At 35.8% G+C, this 26,045-nt stretch overlaps 1 protein-coding gene across 1 annotated transcript; it reads right to left on the bottom strand.

Annotated features, from left to right (window-relative positions):
* Nucleotides 1-5,955: 5,955 nt before the first annotated feature.
* On the bottom strand, nucleotides 5,956-25,729 carry LOC135155294 (uncharacterized). The gene is made up of 4 exons (XM_064104243.1): nucleotides 25,663-25,729; nucleotides 24,602-24,655; nucleotides 10,304-10,651; nucleotides 5,956-6,284 (listed from the first exon to the last, which is right to left on the bottom strand). The coding sequence occupies exons 1-4, from the start codon at nucleotides 25,727-25,729 to the stop codon at nucleotides 5,986-5,988; spliced, it is 768 nt and encodes a 255-aa protein (XP_063960313.1). The 3' UTR covers nucleotides 5,956-5,985.
* Between the last annotated feature and the right edge of the window lie 316 nt (nucleotides 25,730-26,045).

Below are 26,045 nucleotides of genomic sequence, written 5' to 3' on the forward strand. Positions count from 1 at the left end.
AGTAAGGGAATTCCAGGAGGCAGAGGGCGTCGTACAGTTGCCAGCTGTCAGCTTGTTCGCCGGATATGAACCCTACAGAGCATGCATTGGATGCCCTAGGCCGAGCCATCAACGATAGAGAGGTCATTCCTTAAAAATCTGCAGGAGTTGGCAGATGGAAGAATGGGACGCTACGCCTGTTGACGTCATCAACAAGCTAGTGGACAGCATGCCACAACGTCTGCATGCGCTGGTTTGTGCCACGGGTGGACATACCCGATACTAGTAACTGAGTAAGAACAATGACTCAAGTTTGATGCAAATTTGTCCATGAAATCACAAAAAAGTCATCTGGGGAAAAAACAGCCAGCGTGAATCACGAGCTCAAACCTCTGTACATTTCGTGCAGTAAGAAAGGAACATAAAATATTCCGAGTTGTTTTGTAATCATGAAAAAGATGTATATCTAACTAAAGAATTATGGATTTTTTTATATACTTACCAAAATAGGAAGCTGTAAAGGACTGCATTTAGTCACTCATAAATAGCATACATAACTAACCAATCAAATAATGCAAGCGCAAAGTGCGAGCTCATACATTTTGGATACTCCAACCTGAAACTGGACATTCTAAGATTTTTTTTTTGTAAACTGGAACAGGATGAGTACCTTGCTTAACGATAATTGATGCGAATGCAAAACGAGAGCCAACATTTGTGATATTCCAACCAGAAAACTGGACATTCTTAACATTTTTATAACTATGAACAGGATTAGTACCATACTTTACAATTCATGCGAGCGCGATCCAAAATTTTGCGATTTTCGAATCTAAAATGTATTATGTTTTACTATGAAAAGGGTATTTCTTTTTGAAAAAGGATATATTTCATTTGGAAAAAAGGCATTTTCGATTTTGAAAAGGGGGCATTTTTTCCTAAAGGGAATTTTTAGAGGGGGCAAGAGAGCACACATGGCAAGTTGAAATTTTCAAATGCTGAACTAAAAATGAGTCATTTTAAGGACTCTTGTCAGTTTCATGTTTTTTTTCTGCTTACAACCACTTTTAAATTTCAATTCTCATGTTTTGTATCTTCTCCACTTGTTTTACATTAAAAACGGAATAAATAATACTAACAAAATGAAGTTATATTCAAAAGGATATGAAATAAACGGGGCGCACCCCATGTCCTTAGTTGGAAAGGGGGGGGGGGTAAATCTTAATAATTTCTTGAAACAGTAAAATAGAGCTCTCTATTAAACCATATTGACACAAAAACAAATACGTTGTGTATTTCCTTGAAACTGTAGTGAAATGAAATTCACTGCAGAACCATATGATTAAAAAGAAGTAAACATTTATTTACTTTGTTTTGTAAATCTAAGACACTAGACCCAAAACAAAATATATGAAATTTAGACTAGATGTTCTGCCTATCGACTTATTAACTGATATTGCAGTATAAATATTCTGCCTAACCAGCCAAATTTGTCACCCCGTCTTTTCTTACGCCCTCACATGTTTCTCCTCCTTCTCCCCCTCTCTCTCCATTCCTCTTTTCTCGCCTGTTTAAAAAATATCAGACCCCCCCCAAAAAAAAAACAGAGAGAGAGAGAGAGAAAAGAAGTTCTACCACCACGAAAAAAAACTTTTAAAAAGGAAAAAAAGAAAGGAAAATTAGTAAATGTGATATTATTTTCTAAACATATTGTCACAATCGCTTGTTCGCTTCAATCGCTTTAAACATTTGTTTGTTAAAAATATTGCTCTTTATGCCATGCTTGGCCCCTCAAATTTTTTGACTTTTGACATAGTAAGTTTATTTTTATGAATACTTTTTTAAAGATTGATAAATTCCATTTGATATATTTCCATTATGATTTACTCCACATAAATAGTTAAGGATACGTGAAAATACTCTAATAAGTTTTGTAAGATAGGTAGTTACATACAGGGATACCCCCAAATATTTATTCGCAATTTTGATTCCTTTCGTCCTTAGAGTCTTTGTGTCAAATTTTAGAGGTGTTTGGGTTCATCATATACATATATTAAAGATCTCATAGATAATAAATATGCAAATGTATGCAAATAACCAGCTTATTTGAGTATACAGAGTGTCTTATTGGATGAATCTTTTTCTTTTGACCCAAAGAACCTTCTGTCAAGCGGGACATTTTGACTAAAAAATGAAGCGTTCAACCTCTTTAAAAGTTTTTAAAAAAAAAACGAAAAGGGAAAAAGAGAGTTGGGAAGGAAACATACAAGAAGAAACTTAAGCAGGGGAAGAAAGGTGAACGAAATAAGGGGGGTAGAATTATTGGAAAATAGAAAAAAAAACGTGATTATATCAAAAGGACAAGTTCTCGCCTCCCTCTCACATTGCAAATTGAGTGAGATGTTAATCTACTCAATATGAAAACATATAGCTTTAAAGATCCCATTATGAAGTCAATATGTACAAATTACTCTGCTCGCGATTCGATTTTTTTTTGTTTTGTTTTTAAAGAGATACGCACCACGTTCATGCTCACTAAAAGTGCTGAAAATAAAAAAAATCTTTATCCAGCGCTACGCACTCGCATGATTTTATTAGCTAAGATAAGCATCCTTTTCATGAAATGAAAGTGCTGAGAATAAAAAATCTTTATCCAGCGCTACGCACTCGCATGATTTTATTAGCTAAGATAAGCATCATCTTCATGAAATCCAGCAAACAGTCCTTGGGATACGGGGGGTAAATGTCCGGGGGTAGATGTCCGAGGGGTAGATGTCCGGGGGTAAATGTCCGGGGGTAGATGTCCGGGGATAGATGTCCGGGGGGTAGATATCCGGGGGGGGGGGTAAATGTCCGGGGGGTAGATGTCCGGGGGGTAAATGTCCGGGGGATAGATGTCCGGGGGGGGGGGGGGGGGTAGACGTCCGGGGAGTAGATGTCCGGGGTAGATGTCCGGGGGTAGATGTCCGGGGGGTAAATGTTCGGGGGGTAGATGTCCGGGGGGTAGATGTCCGGGGGTAGATGTCCGGGGGTAGATGTCCGGGGTAGATGTCCGGGGGGTAAATGTCCGGGGGGTAAATGTCCGGGGTAGATGTTCGGGGGTAGATGTCCTAGGGGGTACTTTTCCTAGGGGGTAGATGTCCTGGTGGTGGATGTCCGGGGGATGGATGTCCGGGGGGTAGATGTCCGGATACGATAAAATATATATGTATATATATATATATATATATATATATATATATATATATATATATACACTGTTGGTCATAAAGGTGGAATAAAATATTTTTGAATAAAAATCGACAGTTTTGTTGGTATTTGAAAGGCTACGCGTAGACAAAATGGTAATTGAGTGATTACATAATATCTCCCCATTACACAGGTCACATTATAACATGACAAATTAGATTACGTAATACATTATTTTGTTGTAGACTATAAAAGCCTATGCATATGATATTCTTTCCCTTTCCCTGATTTAGCACTGTGTATAGGAAGGTTGCATTTTTTCGAGTTCCTTGTACCGTTTGAAATAAAAATCAGAAGTGACGTTCCCTGAACTATGCCTGGTTCAACAGCAACAGCTACACGGAGAGAGTGGTAGCACTGCGACAGGAGGTCTACAAGCATACTGATATCGCAGAAGTCGTAGGGATATCACAGAGTGCAGTCTCTAAGATCCTGAAACGTCAACGTGAGGCGGGGAATGTGCGGCCACGGAAATCTCCAGGACGTCCCAGATTGACCACAAGAAGAGATGATCGCCAACTATTGAATTTCAGCCACAGAAACCGGAAATTGTCCACGAGCCGTCTTCGTTGCTTGTGGAGGAGATATCATGGGATCAACGTTTCCAAGGCAATCGTTAATCGCAGATTGCTTTAACAAGGTTACCGAGCACGACGATTGACCAAATGTTCACGCCTGTCTGTTCGCCGCAGAGTAGCTCGTCTTCTTTGGGCTAGGGAGCACAGGAGGCTTCATCCAGGACATTAGCAACATGTGGTCTTCACGGACAAGAGCCGGTTCATCCTTGACCGAAAGGATGGGAGACAACGAGTTCATCGATTAGCCGGGGAAAACATTCGCGATGAATGTATCCACGAGATGACTCAAGGCGCAGGCGGCTCAGTGATGATATGGGCCGGCATCCATTATGGAGGGAAAACGCCACTGGTGGTTCTGGACGGAAATGTCAACGCCACCGCCTACAGGGATATCTTAGAGTTCCACTGCCTTCCATATGCAAGACGAGTGTATGGGCACAATTTCCGACTGCAGGATGACAACGCTAGACCGCACAGGGCCGCTGCAGTAAGGGAATTCCAGGAGGCAGAGGGCGTCGTACAGTTGCCAGCTGTCAGCTTGTTCGCCGGATATGAACCCTACAGAGCATGCATTGGATGCCCTAGGCCGAGCCATCAACGATAGAGAGGTCATTCCTTAAAAATCTGCAGGAGTTGGCAGATGGAAGAATGGGACGCTACGCCTGTTGACGTCATCAACAAGCTAGTGGACAGCATGCCACAACGTCTGCATGCGCTGGTTTGTGCCACGGGTGGACATACCCGATACTAGTAACTGAGTAAGAACAATGACTCAAGTTTGATGCAAATTTGTCCATGAAATCACAAAAAAGTCATCTGGAAAACTGAGAGATATTGAAAATAAATATCTCATGATCCTTTAATTTACTGTATATTGTCGTCATTGTTATCTATGCTCATGACATCCATCGCTTAGGACATAAACTTAAAATATCACTGTCAAACGTGTGTAAAAGGCAGAATAATAAAGTAAAGTGGTTATCATGCACCATAAATGCCATATTCAAATCATGTTGTAATAATTACGCTGTGAAAATTTGGTTTAAAAAATATTCCACCTTTATGACCAACAGTGTATATAATTGTTTTAGATATGTGTAGATCAGGATGGTGAAGACAACGAGGAAGAGGTTTTCCCTGAATACCTTGAGGACGAGTGGGAATCAAGTTAAGTTCTCAAACTTGCAATTCTAATCACCACTGGAACTTCTCATAACGAGCTGTTGATCTTGGAAAAGTGGTCATTAAAGCGTTCAGGATGACTTCTAGCGGCCCTCTTGAATTAGACATAAAGATTATCCTTTTCTAAAAACTTAAACATGGATTCTACACACCCTTAAAAAAGAGGTATTGCTTATCCTTCTGGGGAAAAGGGTTTAAAATCTGATTTCTCAAGATGGCATCGTCTTGGATTTAATTTGAAGACGACCTTATATTGCAGAATAGATGACATAAATTGATTCTACACACCCTACAAAACCTTAAAAAGAGTTATTACCTATTAATCTGAGACAAGGGGTTCAGATTTTTTTCAAGATGACTTGAAGATTACTTATATGGCAAAAATGATGATAAAATGGATTTACACACCCAAAACCTCTAAAATGAGGCATTCCTCATTATTTTATGGGAGGGGATTTAAAAGTTAAGACTTTCGTTTGAATAAAAAGAGAGAAAAAATCAAACGGGCATAAAGACTAACAATTTCATTAAAATCGGTTGTAAAGTAAGAAAGTTATGACATATTTAAGTTTGGATTCATTTCTCAAAATAGTTATATTTACATCCTGGTTAGGGTGCAAACGAGGAGACTGATGACATCCACTCACTGTTTTTGTATTTCAATACAAGGAATATAACATACTCTAAATGTCTTCTCATCGTCATGGGAAACAAAAAGTTATTCCTCCCTGAACATGTGTGCTGTCACTGTTTCAACACTGTTGTTAAAATAGGAGGGTCCTTGTAAAATCTATGTAAAATTTGAAATAATGTACAAAAAATAGAAAATTAAAGAAATAGTCACGGAGGGACATTATGTTCTCATTTGCATGTCCCCGAGTTGCGCGTGTAACTGCAAGCCAAATTCTAAATTTCATGTCATACCGTCCTTATTTCGATTCAATTTCAATTAAATTTTCACTGTTATGCTTCTTTGTTTTTCTTTATTTTGTTAAGATCAACTTTTTGGTAGGCGGACTTGCCCTTCAAGAAAAAGGTGAATATAATGAACCTTGTTTCCCTTCACATCGTTGAATAGGTGTGCATGTAAGATAACAGGTGTCTTAGCTGGGGGCAGGTTCATCTGTTTAAATGGCCAACAGCACATCCTCTTTCCGCGGAAGAAGATATTCTTGATCATGATCCTAATCTTTGCCCACGAAAAATGATCCATCTTGAGTACGAGTACGTCCTTCATGATGTTGCAGCTGGGTATTCCAGACCTTGAGAGTACTTTCCGTTCTTTAATAACTGCATCTGCATTGGAAAATAATAAAATTGGTATGAAATCAAAGCTTTGGCATTTGCGAAAGTGGAATAAGTGAGGATAAAAATGAAGAAAACATATCGGCGTGGGTTTAAAGAAAGTCCATCAAAAAATAACTTAATCATTACCCTATAATGATCAAGACTTTATTTTGTGACGTCACAGACGAACAGCTCCTTCAAATATGTCGTTAATTCTGCAAATTTTATTTTCTCACAAAAATTATACACTCCAAAAACCGGAGAGCTAATTTAGCTCTTAAAGAGCGTGTAAGTTACTGCATTTCGGAGTACTGATTTGTCTAGTTTACATTTGAACGAGAAAAATCAGCACTCCGACGTGCAGTCACTATACACACTTTAAGAGCTAAATTAGTTATTTGTAGCTCTTCGTTTTTTAGAGTGTATATATACATATTTTTCATTTGTGCAGTGGATATATCATCAGACCCATTATTTATTACCCCTTCTCTATGAAAAATATATATTAATAGTATTTCACTTCAAATATTTCTAGGCGTATTCATCATAGTTTAAAATTGAATTCATGAGCTATGGGATTTATATTACTGGTACATGATAAATGGGGATATGCTTGCATATGACGTCACAAATTTAACATTCAAACATGAATAATTATTTTATTCTTCGATGGATTTTTAGTTATTAAGCTGTACCAACACTATTCTCTAATTTCTGCTTTATTAAGACCATTGGCGGCGGAAGCATACACATATTTTTTTTTTTTTTTTTTGGGGGGGGGGACGGACAACAATATTTTCACCCGTATTTTCCAAGTCGGCTGCTGAAAGCTGTTAAAAAATTGTGTACACGGCAGTCTACACTATAAATGTTTTGAAAACATTTTTATTTTTCTTACAAAAAATGATAATATAACTAACACCTTTGTGACAATTAGCATAATGGGCATCTATTAAAAAATCGATGTAAAATCTGTTGATATTCTGACCCACAATTTAGACATTCTAAGCACTTTTGATAATCATGAACTAAACTAAGCCTTTAAGTGTTTATGATTTATATTTCGACCCAAAATTTGTAATATTCTAAAGCACCTTTTTTACACCATGAACGGGATGGGTATCTATCTAAACAAAATTCATGCAAGCACGAAGCCCGAACTAAAAATGTCGACATTCTGCAGTTTTTTGGTCATCATGAGGAAGATGAGTATCTTAAGAGCTGCACGTGCCAGGTCACTGGTTGATCTTTTTGTTTTACATCTCATCATAATTCATCTCAAATATTTGATTCGACAAGGTGTTAATCGTAATGACAAAAATTATTCTAATCGTGCAATTATTTTGATACGAACCCCCCCCCCCCCATGAATTCAGTTAGTCAGGATAATGATATCGAAATTCAAAGAGAACGAGCGATCGACCATTGTTACGATCTTATAAGCGAATCGTGCTTATAGTGTAACTCGCCGGGTAAGTTCGCGTAAAAGTGTTCTTTTGCAAATATAGTGTACGAGCGCACAGTGAATGGGGAGTTTATGCGAGAATATCGCTCCAATAAAATATTCACGCGCAAACACTCTGTATGTTTCTTTTTTCCAACTACTTACGTTTTTCTTTTGGGGTTGGGAGTTGTAGACCGTTCTAGAAAAAACACATCTTTCTCATCACAAAATAAAAGAGCTTTAAGACATATAATAAAAATATGGTCATTAAAGACATTTCTTTTTAATAGTTAATTTATTTGTTATTTATGTATGTATGTATTTTGTTTTCACAATTTTGATTTTGCTCATTTTGTAAAGCGCTGTGATACAATCATTGTGAAGAGCGCTATATAAATACTTATATTGTATTGTATTGTAAAATATATGGTAAAAATATGGTAAAAACTGCAGCATATTTTTCATTTACAGCAAATCATAGGCGATCGTGTACGTGTACATGCAGTGGATCCTATGCGTGCATCCGGTGCGTTGGTGTACAAACAAATCGTACCAAACAACACAGAGGCAGTGCGCGCACACACTGAACACATTTTCAATAAGCTAGGGAGCGAGTTACACTATAGCAAGAGTTTACAGTTTAAGATCGTAACAACTATCCATTCTACGCATGAAGTTCACTTTCTCGTCGGTGCATATCGTCTGCTGCTACTCGTGAGTTGATTTGGATACATACATTATTTGGTTCGGGCTCCTTTCGGACATATTATTTTACTTGTTTGTAAGTACGTGCAATCACTATTTTTAATATAATTTTATTATTATTATCTTTCGAAGTTGTTGAGTGAGCAAAGAGACTCTGTCGTGGACTTTTTTTCATTGTTTGGCCATCGAGAGTTGTATGCACCGCACAGGTGCAAATGAATGTGAGTTGACGAAATGCGACGGGTTCGTTCCACTCTCCATCACCGGCGCAATTCCCCTAATTTCCCCTTTTCCATGTCGCTTTGTTGTCTACTAGACCTAGAATCTTCATCATCAATATCTTCTTCTTCAACTACAATTGTTTCGAAATCCAAATCTAGGTATAACTTCTCGGTTTTCTTCCATTTCATAATCGAAATACTCAGTGACAGAGTGGAGAAATCGCACGTTCACTAGCATTCGCAATAGGTTTTGCGCGCAAGTGGAGCTTGATGTGGGAGAGCCAATCGCGTCTCATCATACACGTAATAAAATTCGAGTCAATTCAGAGACCGATGCGAGGCATATTTCGGAGAGGCATTTTATCACTTTTTAATTGACGATTTCCATCTTATGTATTATTTTCGTCCTTTTCAAATGGCCTTTTTAGATAATCCCAAAGTCATTACCTTTCCTTTGATGTATAATAAGGTCATATGTTCAAAATCAAAATATTTCTCCGTACTCTTCATAATATTTATATTTCTTATTAGTTTTTTTTTTTCAATGTGCTTTTCTCTGTATTCTGGTAACCCTGTATGTGCCAATCTCTGGGCTGCTTAACAAAGTCTTTAATGCAATAACCTAATTGAATCAAAATTGTCAATTGGGAAATACGAGGGTTTTATAAGGGAAAATGAGGAAATGCGAGCTACCGTAGAGAGTGAGCTTGGAAATTTGCGCGACTTTTCAGACTCAAATCTATTTATATCAATATTTTAGTGTTTCCAGTCTTTTCTCCACTATTCACTAAATTTCTTGTAACATTGAACAGAAGTCCCCTCCTCCTGAAATTTAGGAGGGTACATGTTCCCCTGCCCCCCGCTTCCGCCGCCTATGATTAAGACCAATATGGCCACAATAGTTACTGTTATTTGTATTAATTTCACATACACACAGTATTGTAATTGTTTATTTTAATCAAGGAGTTACCAGCACTCCTTGATTTGATTCTATACGGAAGCTTGAAAGTGCCTCCAAGATATTCGGATATTCATCTCATCATATCTACACCCACACATAACATGATCTCGTCATGTCAACATCCAGTGGGAGAGATAATTATGCCATGATCTTGCAACTCGTCCTGTCTACATAATTTGGGAGAAGAGATGATGAGATGACAGGATATTTGATCCATGATCTTGGCATCTGATCATAATCTTTATTATATAAAGACATGACGAGATCCAAGATCTAATGATTTTATATTATTTTCCACTGGATTTTTTTGCATTACGATATGTATGATAATGATATCTGATCATCTCTTCTGAAAGATGTAGGAATGATGAGAAAGTAGATATCTGTCACTGGATGTAGATATGAAGAGATGTAACATTGTGGCATCTGATCATCTCTTAATATTTGGACATGATAAGATCGGAGATTTTGTCATCTGATAAACTCTTTGCCAAGAATTCTACATAACAATCTATGATCACGTCTTTATATTGCCCCTTTCAAATGATACAAATATAACGAGATCTCGTCATCTGACAATTTTTCTGAATAATGTAGAAACAATGAGAAAATTATCTGAACATTTGGTAAGTACTTTTATGCCTCCAGAATACACAGATATAATAATAAGATAAACCTTGCACGTTTTAGTTCTTACGTGGCGAGTATTCTCCATCTCCTGTGTATAGGACTGCCTCTAATTTGGAGTAACTTGTTGCAACAGCGCAATGAGGTATTGTGTAAGTCACCGGTAACCTAAGGACTAAGTCATCAGGAGCTAAGCACTGGACACCAAAGCAGACTGACATCTCGTCTTTGGTGTAACCAAGATCAGGAGTATCGGTTAGGACTCGCATAGAGATTTCCTGTGGCTCTTTGCTGTCGATTGCACCAGGAGGTATCTCAAGATCAATCCCAAATGACTTCAGCTGAAGTGTACCACCGTCAGCTCCAACACTCTTGTAGCATTCCTTCCTGATTAGTTCGACATTCCCTTTGCCAGGTACTGAAAGTTATAAAACATTTTTTGTATTTGATTTCTCTTGCTAACATCTTACCTCAAACTTCCAACTAGTTCTTAGAAATATTTTGTATGTGATAGCGGGCATTCTGAGATATCCGATGTCACCGATGAAAATGACAAAAGAATAGTACAACACATGACTCACAGATTTTTGTAAATTTATAAAGATTTTGATGTAATGATTTTTTTGATCTAATTTATTAAAAAAGAGTTGACTTGAGAAACCGGAAATCATAAATATCCTTTCTTGCAACATTGTTTTAAATTTCATACAACGATGTTTACTATATGAACCTCACAGCAGTTGTTTTACTTAAACAACCATGCTTGATTAATTTGAAAAATCTTATTATACTTTGTTATTTACGATTCTATAAACTTCGTAAACTGTTTTAACAAGTACTATAATTTCACATACTAAACAGCGTTGTACAGGGTGTCTGAAAACAAACAAAAATCTACAAACTTTTGAAAGGGCAGCAAGAAAAAAAAAAAACATGTCACTTATAATATATAAAGAGCTCAAGTGCAAAAGGGGTTGGGTTCATTTTTCATCAAATTTTTATGTCCCAATGTATGGATTTTTAGTAGATCTATAAGATATGATACCAAAGAAGAGTTAAAAATTGAACAAAAATGGCAAATAAAAATCACTTTTTTAAAAGGGGTTAGGTCCATTTTAGTTTGGTTGCAAAGGGGCATAGGTCCACAAAGATTTTTTTAGGAAAAGAACACTAAAAAATAATATGAAGACAGGTAGATTTCTTTTATACCCAAGTTTATGTTTACATGGTAGGGTAACATGAACACTTAATTTCGCATGCGAATATTGCAATATGGGAGAACAAACACATTCTTTTTAATATGACCTAACCCATATGACCTTACCAATTTTGGAACAAACAAAAACAAAACAAAACTGTGAAGAGCTCATTTGTCAAAAAGAGATTAGGTCCATTTTTCATAAATTTCATTGTTTTTTTCTCTCAAAACCTTTAGATTTTTAGTCGCTGTGATGATATCAAAGAAAATTTGAAATTTACGTTAAAACACGAATAAAGGTGGCAAAGAAAAATAATTTTTTTTATTCAAAAGAGATTGGATTCATTTCAGTTTGCTTGCAAAAGGGGTTAGGTCCAGAATAATAATTCTTGAAAAAAAAATATAAAGAAAAAAAATGAAGACAGGTAGATTTCTTTTACACCCAATTTTATGTTCACGAGGGTAGTACATCATGATAATTTAGTTTCTCATAAGAATATTGCAATAAGTGAGAATAACAAAAACATGATTTTTCTCGGAATGTTCCAAAGTGGACCTTACCCCTTTTGCAACTAAACTATTCATATGTATATGAATATATATATAAATATATAAATATATATATATATATGTATATATATATATATATATATCATAGGTGGATCCAGGTGGGGGCCCGAGGGGCCCGGGCCCTGCCTATTGGCGGAGCAAAAAAAAAGAAAAAAAGGAAAAGAAATAAAAAAGGAAGGAAAGGAAACGAAAAAAAAAGAGGTGGAAGACGAGTGAATAAAATAAGATGAGAAGAAGACTAGGCAAACAAATATTTTATGTCACTATATAAAATTTTCGCTCGCAATTCGCGCTCGCACTGCCTGTTAAGCGATTCACATATCTTGTTCAACATGGAGCTTAAATATGAAGTTTGGAAGTCAATATACAAAAATATTATTCCTCGGAAATCGAACTTTCTTTAATTTGTGTGATTTACAAATTGATTTTGAAAAAAGTGCTCTGTAAAACTGTCAGTTCTATGGTCTCAATATTAACATTTTCCACTCGCGCTCGCGAATTTTTATTAATCAGGTACCTATTATTTCCATGTATTCCAGAAATTTTTCAAAATATCCCTTTTCAGGTCTGATTGTCAAAACGTATTAGCTAGCGCTGCCATGCTTGCATTTTGATTGGCGGGTTATGCATATCTCAATATTGATTATACAGTGTATAACAAAGTAAAAACACTTAAAATCCCCTTTTTAATGACAGTTTATCAAAACTTTCGGATTGCGATTTGCGCTCACATTAATGTTAAAAATATATCAACTGATTACTGATGCATCCTATTCATAATAAAAAAGTGTTTGAAATGTCTGGTGTTCAGGTCATAATATCATCAGATTCCGCGCCCTCATTATGCATTGATAAATAAGATATTAATTTAATAATTAAATTGTCCATTTTGTTTAATCTCGCGCTTAGCAAGATAAATAGGAAGATACAATAGTCATCATATTCATATGATAACATGTCCTAAGGATGTCACGGTCCTATTTCACAAACTCAAAGTAATAATGAAAATTATCAGCTCTTTATCAAGTGCGATTTATATCTACCTTTTCAATTTTCTTACAAAGTGTTTGAAATATAAAGCTGAAATTGACCGCCTTTTTCAGATCGGAATATCTTCATTTTCATGATAAAATATGTATTCAGAATGCCTAGATTCTAGGTCTAAATCTGAAATACGCGCGCGCATGTTCATTCAGTTATCCAGTTTCAGATCACAATATCAAACATTTTCTGCTCGCCCTTTGTGCTCGAATTATTAATGTAGGAAGACCCCCCCCCCCTTTCTCATCCCTTTCATGATTTACAAAACATGAATAGAGTGTCCCGTTCTAGGTCTAAATCTTGAGTTATTTCGGCTCGCGCTTTGCGCTCTCATTATTTGATTGTTGAAATATGTAACGTCTTCATGGCTAAGTGCAAGCAGTCTTTAAAATGCACTTTTCGATCAGTTCAAAACGTATACAAACATTTTCTTCTCGCGCGTTGCACTCGCATTATTAATGTAGGAAGATCCCCTCCTACTCATTCTTTTCATGATTTACAAAACATGAATAGAGTGTCCCGTTCAAGGTCTGAAACCAGAATTTTTCCGCTCTCGCTTCGCGCTCGCATCAATTGTTTAGTTATATAGCTATCATGTTCATGATTACAAAAATTCATTAAAATTGTCAATTTTTTAATGAAGAAATGTCAAAATTTTTCAGCTCGCGCTTCGCTATCGCATTATTTGATTGTTGAAATATGTCGCATACATTCGTAATTCCGAAGCTTCGTTATTTCGAAGGTTCGGATATTCCGAATGTTTGTTATTCCGAAGGTTCGTATTTCCGAAGCTTCGTAATTCCGAAGGTTAGTTAGTCCGAAAAGGAAATGAGGTTCGTAATTCCGAAGGTTCGTTAGTCCTAAAACGAAGTGAGGTACGTAATTCCGAAGGTTCGTTAATCCGAAAAAGAAATGAGGTTCGTAGTTCCGGAGGTTCGTTAGTCGAAAAACTAAATGATTAACTAACCTTATTTCGTTTTCGGACTAACGAACCTTCGGAACAACGAACCTTATTTCGTTTTCGGATTAACGAGCCTTCGGAACAACGAACCTTATTTCGTTTTCGGATTAACGAACCTTTGGAACATCGAACCTTATTTTGTTTTAGGATTATCGAACCTTCGGAATAACGAACCTTCGGGATAACGCCATAAATGTTCGAATTAACGAGCCCTCTTACGTTTTCGGATTAACGAACATTGAGGTATAGGAAAATTACGTGTTTCGGAATTACGAATCTTTGAAATAAAGAGCCTTTGGCATAACAAACCTTCGGAATTACGAAATGTAACCGTAATATGTAACGTATTCACGGCTAACTTCAAGCAGTCTTTAACAGGTAGGCCTACCTTTCCGATCTGTTCAAAACGTGTATATAAAATTTCTGCTCGCGATTCGCGCTCGTAGTAATTATTGCAGGCACATCTTCTTTTTTCACAATGTTCAAATTTTAGGGAAAAAAATGCATACAATTAAAAAAAAAAATTGATTGCGCTTTGCTTGCATTATAAAATAAGGATTATGACATTATCTATTTATATTGATTTAAAGAATAAAGCTAAGAAGTGACTTATAGGACAACCCCTTTAATCACAAATACGATAGACAATGACCTACCTTTGTAAAGCTTATAATCTCTTATAGTCCAGCAGGTGGTCTCATAGGCCATGTACAAGACCTGGAAAAGTTGTTTAGTACAATTTTTTGTTGTTGATTCGTGTTCTAGATGGGTATTGAAGTAAATTCAGCTTGGTTGCCAAGTTGGCAGCCTTGAACATTTTTTTAATTAGCCTAATTAGCATGTACATTATGTAATATGTTACTTCTCTGAAACCACAAAGACTAAAAACATAAATAATATCATTTTTCTAAGAGGTCCTGTGACGATGAATCCATGCATAACAATATTTTTAAATATTTAAGTTATGCAATTCATATATAACATTAGTTTTCAATTTTTACCAATGTAATCGCTGTAATTAGCATAATTAGCATAAAGCATTAACTAACATATGTGTGTGTAATATATATAAAAAAACACATATTCCTTTGTCATTCCATATCGAGAATGCCCGAAAAAATGAATAATACAGCTATCCCATGGTTTTTTTTATGGCGACGAATTCAGTTGACATTATTTTCCCATTTTAACCAATGTAGTGGCTTTAATTAGCATAATTAGCATAACTAACATAATGCTCTAATTAACATATCTGTAGATTCATTTGTCAAAGTACTACAACAGCCTGAAAACCTAAATAATACAGCTATCCTATGGTATTCTATGATGAGGAATTATTTTGTGATAAAATTTTCCTGTGTAACAAATTTTATTGTTTTAATTAGCGTAATTAGCATAATGCGCTAATTAACTTATGAGCAATATTTTTTATATATGAATATATATTCCTTTTTCATTTTATATCAATAATGCCCGAAAACATGAATAGTACAGCTATTTTATGATTTGCTATGACGAGGAATTCATTCATGACATTAATTTTACCAATATATATTTTTTTTCGTAATTAGCATAATGCGCTAATTAACATATATATATAATATATATATATTCCTTTGTCATTTTATATTGAGAAAGCCTGAAAACATAAACGATTACAGCTATCCTATGGTTTTCTATGATGAAGAATACTTTTTTGACATTATTTTACCTGTTTCACAAATGTTATTGTGTTATTAGCGTAATTAGTATACTGCGCTAATTAACATAATGAGCATTATAATTACATATGAATATATATTCATTTGTCATTTTATATTAAAAAAATGCCTGAAAACATGAATAATATAGCTATTTCATAGTTTTCTATGACGATGAATTCATTTATGATATCATATTTCACTTTAAACACTGTTAATGTTGTAATTAGCTTTAATAATGAGCTAATGAAAAGTAGAACGCTCTGGCAGTCTCACCTGCATTACGCGATTTGATATAGCAGCAGCTTTGACTTTGAAAATAGCTATTGCATAAAATATTCACATAAGAAAAATTCATATGATGTCCATTGATCCAAAATTGCCTTTGACCATGATCAAGTGACATAGCACGTGTGCAAAACAATCCCTCATCCTTGATTACCCTTATGTTTATGTTTCATGAACTAGATCCATAAACTTTGTAAGTTATGATGCGAGTTAAAAACATACCCCTAACATGGCCAAAGTTAATTGACCTTACATTAGCTTTGACCTTGGTTATGTGACCTAAAATGCGCACAGGATATTTAGGGATAGACATGGTGGTACTTATGTCCAAATTTCATGAACTGCATGTAGATCCATCACCGTTTAAATTTAGATGACGATTCCACAAATACCCCCAACATGGCCAAAGTTCACTGACGCTAAGTGACCGTTGACCTTGGTCATGTGACTTGAAACTCAGACAGGATGTTTAGTATTACTTGATTACCCTTATGTTTGAGCTTCGTGAACTAGGTTCATACACTTTCTAAGTTATGACGACATTTAAAAAACTTAACCCATGGTTAAGATTTCGATATTTATTCCCCCAACAAGATCTTAGTTCATTGGCCCTAAATGACATTTGACCTCAGTCATGTGACTTGAAAATAAGGCAGGATGTTCAGTAATACTTAATGTTCAGTAGATTACTTTAATGTCCCAGTTTCATGAACTAGGTTCATAATTATGTGACTCGTCATGTCCAAATCAGACAGAAGTCGCTCGATACCAACTTGAGAAAATGGGTAAAATGCAAAAAGTCTTCAAAAATGTCGAAATTTTTATTTTTACATTTTAGGAATGACTAATTTTTCAAGTATACTCTGTCAAAACAATCAATCGAAAATGATAACGGGAAAGTGTCGAAAAAGTAGTTTTTCTGCGAGTGTTTTTTTCGGTCAGTTCGAACTTTTCTGACACTCTGCTCGTTCAGCAAGCTCTAATCTTCGCGCTGTACTAGGCTCCGCCCCTAGCAACGTACGCCATTATTGATTGGCTATTCATAATCACGTGCGGCCGGCAGTGATTGGAGAGGATTAATAAGCTGAAATCGATGAGATAGAGCTAAGCTTAAGCCATTTAAACTCGCGTTTAAATGAGACATTTATAACTGAAAGATAGAATGCTAGCAACGCAATTATTACAAAAATAAATAAAAAAAAATCTGTTAAGATTCCAATTTTTTACTTTTGATGGTGCAAGCATAGGCCTTTACGTAGAAAAAAAGACAGATTTGATAGTAAACAATGAAGATAATCCAGGATGTAGCGATGGGGGTGGGGATTCTCCCGGCCTGCGCCAGGTGCAAATATTTTGTATAATACTTCAAAAGGCTTAGGTTCTTTTCTAATAATAATGAAAGCTAGATTGGGGTAAAGAAAGGGAAGCACCCCCCTCGCCTCCCCGCCCGCGCTTAAAATAGGAAGATAAAAAACATCGCTTTTAGTGTTCTCAAAAGCATGTTTTTAAGAAAAGTTTACAAAGAGAATGCGAATTCTAAAGGCGTAGGTATGGCGATAATGGCACTGGGCCGGGCGGGGGCGTGGGCGATGGATAATGAGCTCGAGTATAATCGCGAAACAAAAGCCAAGGACAAAACGTAGTCAAAACACGGTTTTTTATGAGGAGTAATTTCCTTGAAATTACAAAGGATACTATCAAGGAGACACTGATAAGAGGTATTATCTCTATCATAGGCCATGATCAGGATCTTTTCATTATTTAAAACGTTTTTGTTTTCGGAGATGGCATTTTCAAAAGAAAGATTGTCAAATCTTTAGAAAATATTAATAGTCCGTGAACGTGAGCTAATCTACTAGCTTTAAAGAGAATAAATAAATAAACTACATCGAACGTCAACGTTTGCGCTATCCAAGTGAAGCCACATTCACAATGGTTGTGCGACTGCTTACAATCGTTGCGATTGTGTGCAACACACTGTACGCAACATATTGTGACAAAAATGATCGCAAACGATCGCAAAACCATTTGTGAAAGGGACTTTAACCTATATAGGTGTAGCGGGTGGCCTTGGGGAGTAATTCATGATCACTTAATATTCAAGATGAGGAAAGCGGGGACTGGAAATGTTTATTTTACCTTTGGAAAACGTATTATACAGGGGCCACGGGACTATTTTCAAAGTGGGAAGGGGGAGGGTGACCATGAAAAAAAAAAAAATATGGTACTTTTTACGTTTTTGTACATGGTTTGGGGAAAATGCCGGGAAAATGTGGGGGCTGAAACATCCCCACTCCTTCCGATGCCCATGTTAGGGGTTAGAATCATGAGTATATCAAACAGTTTATAATTCAAACCATTTGCCGTCAAAATTTCCTCATGTTTATTGAAGGAAGGATATTGATAGCGAAATTAATTATAAAGCTAAGTGAAAGTATTTGCAGTGAACACTGATTTCATGAGAAAGTCTGTAAAACCAAGATTAATTAATGATAAAGCTAAATGAAAGTATTTGCAGTGAACACTGATTTCATGAGAAAGTCTGTAAAACCAAGATTAATTGTCACTATATCATCCTCGGTCTAGCTCTGGTACAATTACATAAACTAAACTTTATGAAACCATGAAATTTAAGCTGAAAAACGATCACACTAACACAAAATCACACGTGGGACAGTGAATTATTGCTGTGAAAAGACCCGACAAATATGCCCGAATCCGCGCTTATTTTACTTATTTCTCAGCAGTTACACAATTTCTTCCAGAATCCTTTAATTGGTACAATTTTTTTTATTCATGAACAGACTTGGATGGTCATTTTATTGGATTAATTAAGAACTCATTTTGAGATATTTACCACAACTGGCATTTATCTAGAGAGACAGCCATTAGAGAGATGAAACAAGAATAAAGAAATTGATGGCTTAATCCATCACCAACGATAATCATGATAATTGAAAAAGTAATAATCATGGATATAACAATGACAGTTAATACTAACAATGAAAACAATAATGATGAATATAAAATAACAATGATAATGAAGATTATAGGGATGATGTGATGATAGGCCCATAATTGTAAAAATGTTGATTATGAATGATATTTAGAAAAAAAATATTGATTGCTTGATTTTTTATCCGTATCTCAATACTGGCTATTCAAATGAAATATCTTCTAATCAATTCAAGAATAATGACTAATAAGCTTAATCTAAATTTGTTATAGGCCTAGGCATGATAGCGTTCTCTGATGGTTGATAAAAAACATGGCATCAATACTGATTCTTGCTTGTGGTTTAATAAAAAAAGTTATTGTGATAGAAAATCATAATAAAAAACAAACAATTATATTCGAGTTAGCATCTGTGTCTGATTTTAGTAGACCTTCATGACGAAATGCAAACAACACAATACTTCAAAAGGCTTGGTTTTTTTTTCTTCTTACTATAAAAGCTAGATCGGGGTAAAGAAAGGGAGGCGTCCACTGCGCCTCCCCGCCCGCGGTTCAAAAAGTTAACAAACAGCGCTTTTACTGTTCTCAAAAGCCAGCCTTCCCTTGTAAAAAAAATACCATACCTTACAGTACCATGGAATTACTATGGTATTACCATAGTATCCATGGTAAATTCATTAGTACTATAATACTACAACAGAAGTACCTTACGGAATCGGAAAGTATATACAAAATGTACCATTTGAAAATACAGAAGTACTGTAATGTACCATAGTAAAACCATAGTAATGTACCATAGTAATACAATGATACTGTATGGTACTTTTTTATAAGGATTTTAAGAAAAGTGTACAAACGGGATACGAATTCTAAAGGACTAGAAGTGACGGCGGGGGCGTGGGCGAATGATACTAAGCTCGAGTAGTGGGTCGCGAAAGAACCAAGGACAAGACGTATTCAAAACACCGGTTGTATGTAAGGAGTAATTAATTTCATTGAAATTATCAAGGATATGCAGAATTAAGAAAGTTTCTTTTAATCATGATCACGATATTTTTATTAGAGTTTTTAACATTTTCAAAAGAAAGATTTTCAAATCCTCAAAAAAATTGATCGGCAGTGAACGTGAGTTTTTTTTAAATTAATTTTAAAGAGAACAACGAACACTAAAAGTTAAATGTAACACGTTCTTAACAAAAAGTGGGTTCTATGGGTGGGGGATGTCAGAAACATGTCTGTGAAAATATCCTTCATGGAAGAAAAATAGCGCGGAATAAAAACAAGGACGGCGTGTGCCTCTATGTGTTGGATTTGACGGTTGTATAAACACAGTTCGCTTTACTCATTATACCCCGGCATTTAACGCTTTAAACTCGTCTCATAAACGTGATGAAAGTTCTTAAGATGCCCAGGAAATTTATAATAACCTAGAAAGAAGAAAAAAGAAAAAGAGAAGAATGGAGAAGAAAAAATGAGGAGATGGCAAACGCCAGGATTAGACTCATGGTAGTATAGGGCCGATAAAGGCGTGACTGGTATAGACTAAAAAAGGTTCAGTCGGCTTTCAACATGCACGCCACACACAATCGCACCTGAAAGACCAGTGATACACAATCTGACAATAGACAGAGAAACAATACCAGACGCGGCAAAAGCCACGCAAAATACATCACGGTCCAATAAAATAGCTTGTGTTTCTCTCTTTAAAAAACGTATAATTAATGGTTGAAACGATTACAAAAGCTTTTTTTTTTTTTTTTAGAGATCTCAAGGATTCAGGAAAACCCAATTTTATTGCAAATCATAGACGGTTGCTAAGCACTTTCAGCCAATGAAAGGATGAGTTGCCGCGTTAAACGTGAAAAAGGCTACGAGTAGTCTGAAAGCGGGCGAAACTTCAGAAGCGATTTTCTCGTAAAAATACTTTTTATAAACTCTCGTTTCCTGGGACATTTAAAGACTATTTTCTCTCCAAATACTATGTAACTTAACATGTGCTATATACCAAATTAAAGCTTGGGAAATGGAGAATCATAATCATCAAACCTTTAAAAATCGAGTTCTGTCTGCTTTTGACGTGACGAGTCACATATGTATCTCACTGATTAAATAATACGAGCGCGAAGCGCAAGCTGAAAATTTTTGACATCCAGACCTAAAAAGGGACATTATAAGCAGTTTTTTAAAATCATGATACGTACCTGTCTTACTAAAAAAAAACAATGCAAACGAGAAGCGCGAGCTGAAATTTTTGTACATATTGACCCTAAACAGGGACAAAATGACTAGTTTTAGGAATTATTGAAGACCAAAAAAATCTCACCAGTCATCTAATGCGTGCGTCAAGCGCTTGCTGATTTTGTAAGAATTACACCTAAACATATGAAGCACTTTAACATGAACATGTATCTCACTAATCAAATACTGCGAGCGGGAAGTGCGAGCTGAAAATTTTGGAAATCCAGACCTGAAGAGGGGCACTCTCAGGCTTGTTAGTAGAAATTCACTAAGACCACACGTATTTCACTTACTAAATGATGCGAGCGCGAAGCGCGAGCTGAATTTTTTTGACAGAGTATTCAGATCAGTAAAGCGTAAATTTTAAGGACTATTTTTAGGAATTAATGAAGAGCAGACATATCTTACCAATCCACTAATGCGGACGTACGCACTAACTGGGAATATTTTATATTCAGACTTTAAAAGGGGGCAATTTCTTAAGTAGTCATGAAAGAGAAGAATTGTCACTACATAAAACAATAACTCGAAGTGCGAGGAAATACATTTGGTGTATATTGACTTGAAAACGGGATGTTTTAGTAAAACAGGATTATATATTTCATTAAACAGAAATTACGAGCCCTATTAATGACGAACGCATAGGCCCTCAACAAAATATATTTCATAAATACATGAGAAAAAATATTAATCTAATATAACATATAATATAATACGATATAATATAATATGATATAAAATAATATAATATATACAACTTAATATAATAGAATATACACTAGTTTCTTCTTCCTGTAGTACTACTCTCCCTTTTCTCCCGGTTTTTTTTGGCCAGCCGATGGGGGGGGGGGCATCATGTGCCCCCATTCTCCCCCGTAGTTACGCCACTGAACATTAACATAGAGATATGTGAGATATCATGGTTTGAGTCGTGGTTTGAAATACCCATGCATGTTTGTTTGTTTGTTTGTTATGTGTTTCCTTGTGCATTGGTGTGTTTGATTCCATAATGCTGATGTTGAGGTGCATGAAAACAAAAGAAACCGCTGAGAAGCTTTTCTCATCACCACGGAAAAAAAAATAACAGTTACTTTCAATATTGTGTCATTTAGCAATTTTATAATTTTGACCTTGCCCCACATTTCAAGGCACTGTACCTCAATGTGAGCCACAATCATATCATGTAGGGTGCCATTTTAAAGAGAATCAAATGATCTTTTAAATAATATCAAATATGCATTGCGTAAAATCGGTTTGGAGAAATTAGTGGCCAAACTCAGATTTCCACTCTTTTTTGGGGGAGTTTAGATAGAGCGCTTGAATGGAGCGAACACGCGGGGAAGTTTGGGCTTTTAGAATATGACCAGTTTATGTACTTTGACTCTATTTATTAATCACGTATTAACGATTTAGTAGCATTTAGTAGTATTAATGGTTTGATGATTGAATGATATCGTTACTGTCTTGATAAGTTGTTTATGTGTGTATGGTTGTGTTTGTGTATCTAGGGATGACTGTACAAGCCACCCCCACCCTTTCCTAAAGGTATGGGGGTTATATCTCCCTCTCTCCTGGATTTATGCCCGTGATCATGATTGTGAGGATCAGAGAGAGAAATCACCTAATTCGTCAAGCAGACAAATTTAATGTCTATCTATTTCATCATAACCATAATGTTTTTCTTTAAATTTCAAAGTTGTCAGGTGGTTACAAGACTCTCTATGAAGAACATGAGTACGTGAATTTTAAACAATATGACTTTAGAAATCACCAAAAAGTAATGTAGTTATTCTTGTTCAGGAGAAAAAACGATGGGGGGGGGGGGTAACAATGTCAACATACAAGCAAGGTGCATGTAAAATGAAAATACTCAACTGTTTTCAGCCATTACACCCTCAACTCCTTTGGAAGACAGATCCGATTGCACACGTGTAGAAAAGAAAGTCCTGCCCCCTTGCCCAACTTTAAAGCCCCAAGGGAAAAAATGCCGCAACCAATCTGTGTAATGAAGAAAAGGTAATGACATAGTGGAAGAAAGCTGATTTCACGAATAATAAAGAAAAAGAACGGAAATGAGTTGATGAAAATAAACATAGTTTTGTTCATTGCATGCTTGTTTACCAGTCCCCGCCGCACTCACACTTTGTTAGCCTAAACGATGCGCTAACAGAAGCAACGTTACAACCAGTAATGTTACAGCGATACGTCACTTGGATCAACGTTTGTCATCACAATCCGACTGAAATAAGTGACCGGGCCTGTTTGTAGTGCTCTATTAGCGCCACAGGTATTAATAGGATAAATTACTTTCAGGGAAGAAATTTACTGAATTTAATTCCTTGGATTAGACTCATGTTCTTAGTTTATAAAGATAGCTCATGTGCTGTGAATATTTAAAACACTTGTACAAAATATGTCATCCACCTGATAGGGATGTGAAGGATATTCCTTACACATGTACATTTTTACCTAGGTTTAAATATTCACAACACAGTCTAATCAAAGGAATTAAATTCAATAAATTTTTCCCTGACAATATCATCCCTACCAGGTGGATTACATATTTTGTACAAGTATTTTTAATAGATATATATACAGTTCTCTTTAATAAATAGATTTTTGCAATTGCACAGGAAGTGTCTTTTGTTTTAAAGAATGTATTGCTTTATGCACTCATCCGTTAAGGAAATTGTTTGAATTACTTTATAGATATTTTACAGTTAGTCCTAGTAACGGTAGGGTATATTCGGAAGTTAGTTTCAGTAATTCAAGGTGAACATCCTAAGCTAGAATAGACCACAGATGTTAGTATAGGCAGTCGAAGTTAAAACCGAGCGACTACGTCGGTGACGAGATAACGACCCTTAGCTGACACCGGTTTTCCACCGATATAATTCGTCAAAATTAATGTCATCATTGGGGGCTCGATCTCGTCCACTAGTTCGTTGAACCCACATCTTTCAGATATGGGGGCTATACTCATCCAGGGGCAACACTGTCTGCGGAGGCCGAGTGGAAAAGACATCGCAAGCTGCGGAGGCCAGGAATTGGACCGAGCAACAGGGCCGAGTGGGGCATGTTAGGCCATAAGAGATGATGGGGGCTTGAGTCAACAGTTATTATTAAGTTATATTTTGTTTTCATATCAATATTCATGTATATTTTCATGTATTTTGATTAGTAAAACTAATCAAAAGGAAACAAGATAATGATTTAAGAGATTTCATTAAATCTTCTAATAACTGTGTTTATCATTTTTATGTATTCCTTATTTGGTGTCAAGCAGCAGTAGGTAAATAAAAAAAATAAGGAACTCCCACGTGACAATTTTATCATTTTCACCAAAAGCTTAATCTATCTCTACTCTATCTACAAACTCCTTTTGAGTTGAACTAGGCATTTTATGCATTTCATTACCAAACTTGGAACTAAGTTTGGTTATCTCTTCAACATCCATGAGCTCATCTAGACCTGAACGACATCATAATAAGGTCATGGTTGAGGTCATAGATTTTTGTACAATTATTACCCGAGTGGGGTATGTCAGGCCAGAAGATATGATGGGGGCTCGAGTCAACAATTATTGTTAAGTTAAGTTATATTTTGCTATCAATATTTGTATATATTTTCCTGTAAAATTATTGTAAAACAAATCAAAAGGAAACAACATGATTTAAGACATTTGATTAAATCTTTTAATAACGGTATTTATCAGTTTTACATATTCCTTATTTGGTGTCAAGCAGCAGTAGGTAAATAATAATAAAAGGAACTCCCACGTGGCAATTACATTGTACGCTTGCATGCACGACCTTTACAGTAACGGTACTTTAACAGTATATGGGACCATACCGACGCGTAAGGAACCTTGTCAATTAGAATCATAACATAACAGTCAAGTAGGGTATGTATGACAGTTGCAGTATAGGGTGTCTACTTCAAGAAACCGACAGTTGCCACCTAGACACCCTTGGGCATTTTTTTTTAATTGACGTCAAAGGCAATGCCTGCTTTTTCACATAACCCTTAAACATGATTTTAATATTTTACGCAATAAACGTATCATGTTTGGTCTTATTTTATACCTTATGTAAAATCAAATGCAAAAGTATGGATCACTGAACATTTAAATTACGTATATGTCAGTTAAGGGTCATTTAAGCTCATAAATTGTCAAATTTCGTTACAATACGTAAGGAATATATCATGTTTTAAATACAAAAAGTTAGTAATTATATGCATTTTTTTTTGTAAAAGTTAAGTTGAGGGTTTGCACATTAAGAATCCGATTCGTGCTAACTTGGTACCTCTCAGTTATGACTTATCTGATGATCGGAATAAACATATCATATTTGTCATCAAATTGAAGTTTATGAGAAATGAAATGTACATGTAAAGGTTATAAAAATAAAACGCAAGCAAAGATCACCTTTAGGGAGCTTGTCAAAAGTTCATGCACCGTTCTTGATCGTTTTTACCGCATCCGGGTTTTCGCTTCGGTTTTCCCGCCCAACGTTCCCTTGTCTTCAAAGGAACGGCAGCCATCAAAGGCCCATTGATGCCACCGTTCTTTTGTTCGCCTTTCCTGCAAGTCTTAATTTCTGTCGAAAGACCGAAGAATCTATTCTAAATAGCTCCCTCTACGACCAAAACAAAGGCGTGCAAATCATCTATGTCATTATCATAGTTATTGAAATTAGGATCATTTTGGTAAGGAAATAATGAAAGGGACTGAAAAAAAAGGTTGTAGCGGGAAGGGAAGGGGATGAATTTGTTCTAAAGTAAAATCAATGTGAGTAGAATTAACTCTATGTTTTTATCTATATTGCAGTGATGGTAAAAATCAGTACAATACTAGGAT

Source organism: Lytechinus pictus, chromosome 8 (assembly GCF_037042905.1).
Source record: "Lytechinus pictus isolate F3 Inbred chromosome 8, Lp3.0, whole genome shotgun sequence".
Lineage (NCBI taxonomy): Eukaryota > Metazoa > Echinodermata > Echinoidea > Temnopleuroida > Toxopneustidae > Lytechinus > Lytechinus pictus.

Coding starts and splice junctions, on each gene's coding strand:
- LOC135155294 (XM_064104243.1), bottom strand. CDS start 25,729: ATGGCTGCCGTTCCTTTGAAGACAAGGGAACGTTGGGCGGGAAAACCG. Junction 24,656..25,662: donor GAAGCGAAAACCCGGATGCG/GTAAAAACGATC, acceptor GATGTCGTTCAG/GTCTAGATGAGCTCATGGAT. Junction 6,285..10,303: donor AGATGGAGAATACTCGCCAC/GTAAGAACTAAA, acceptor TTTCCAATGCAG/ATGCAGTTATTAAAGAACGG.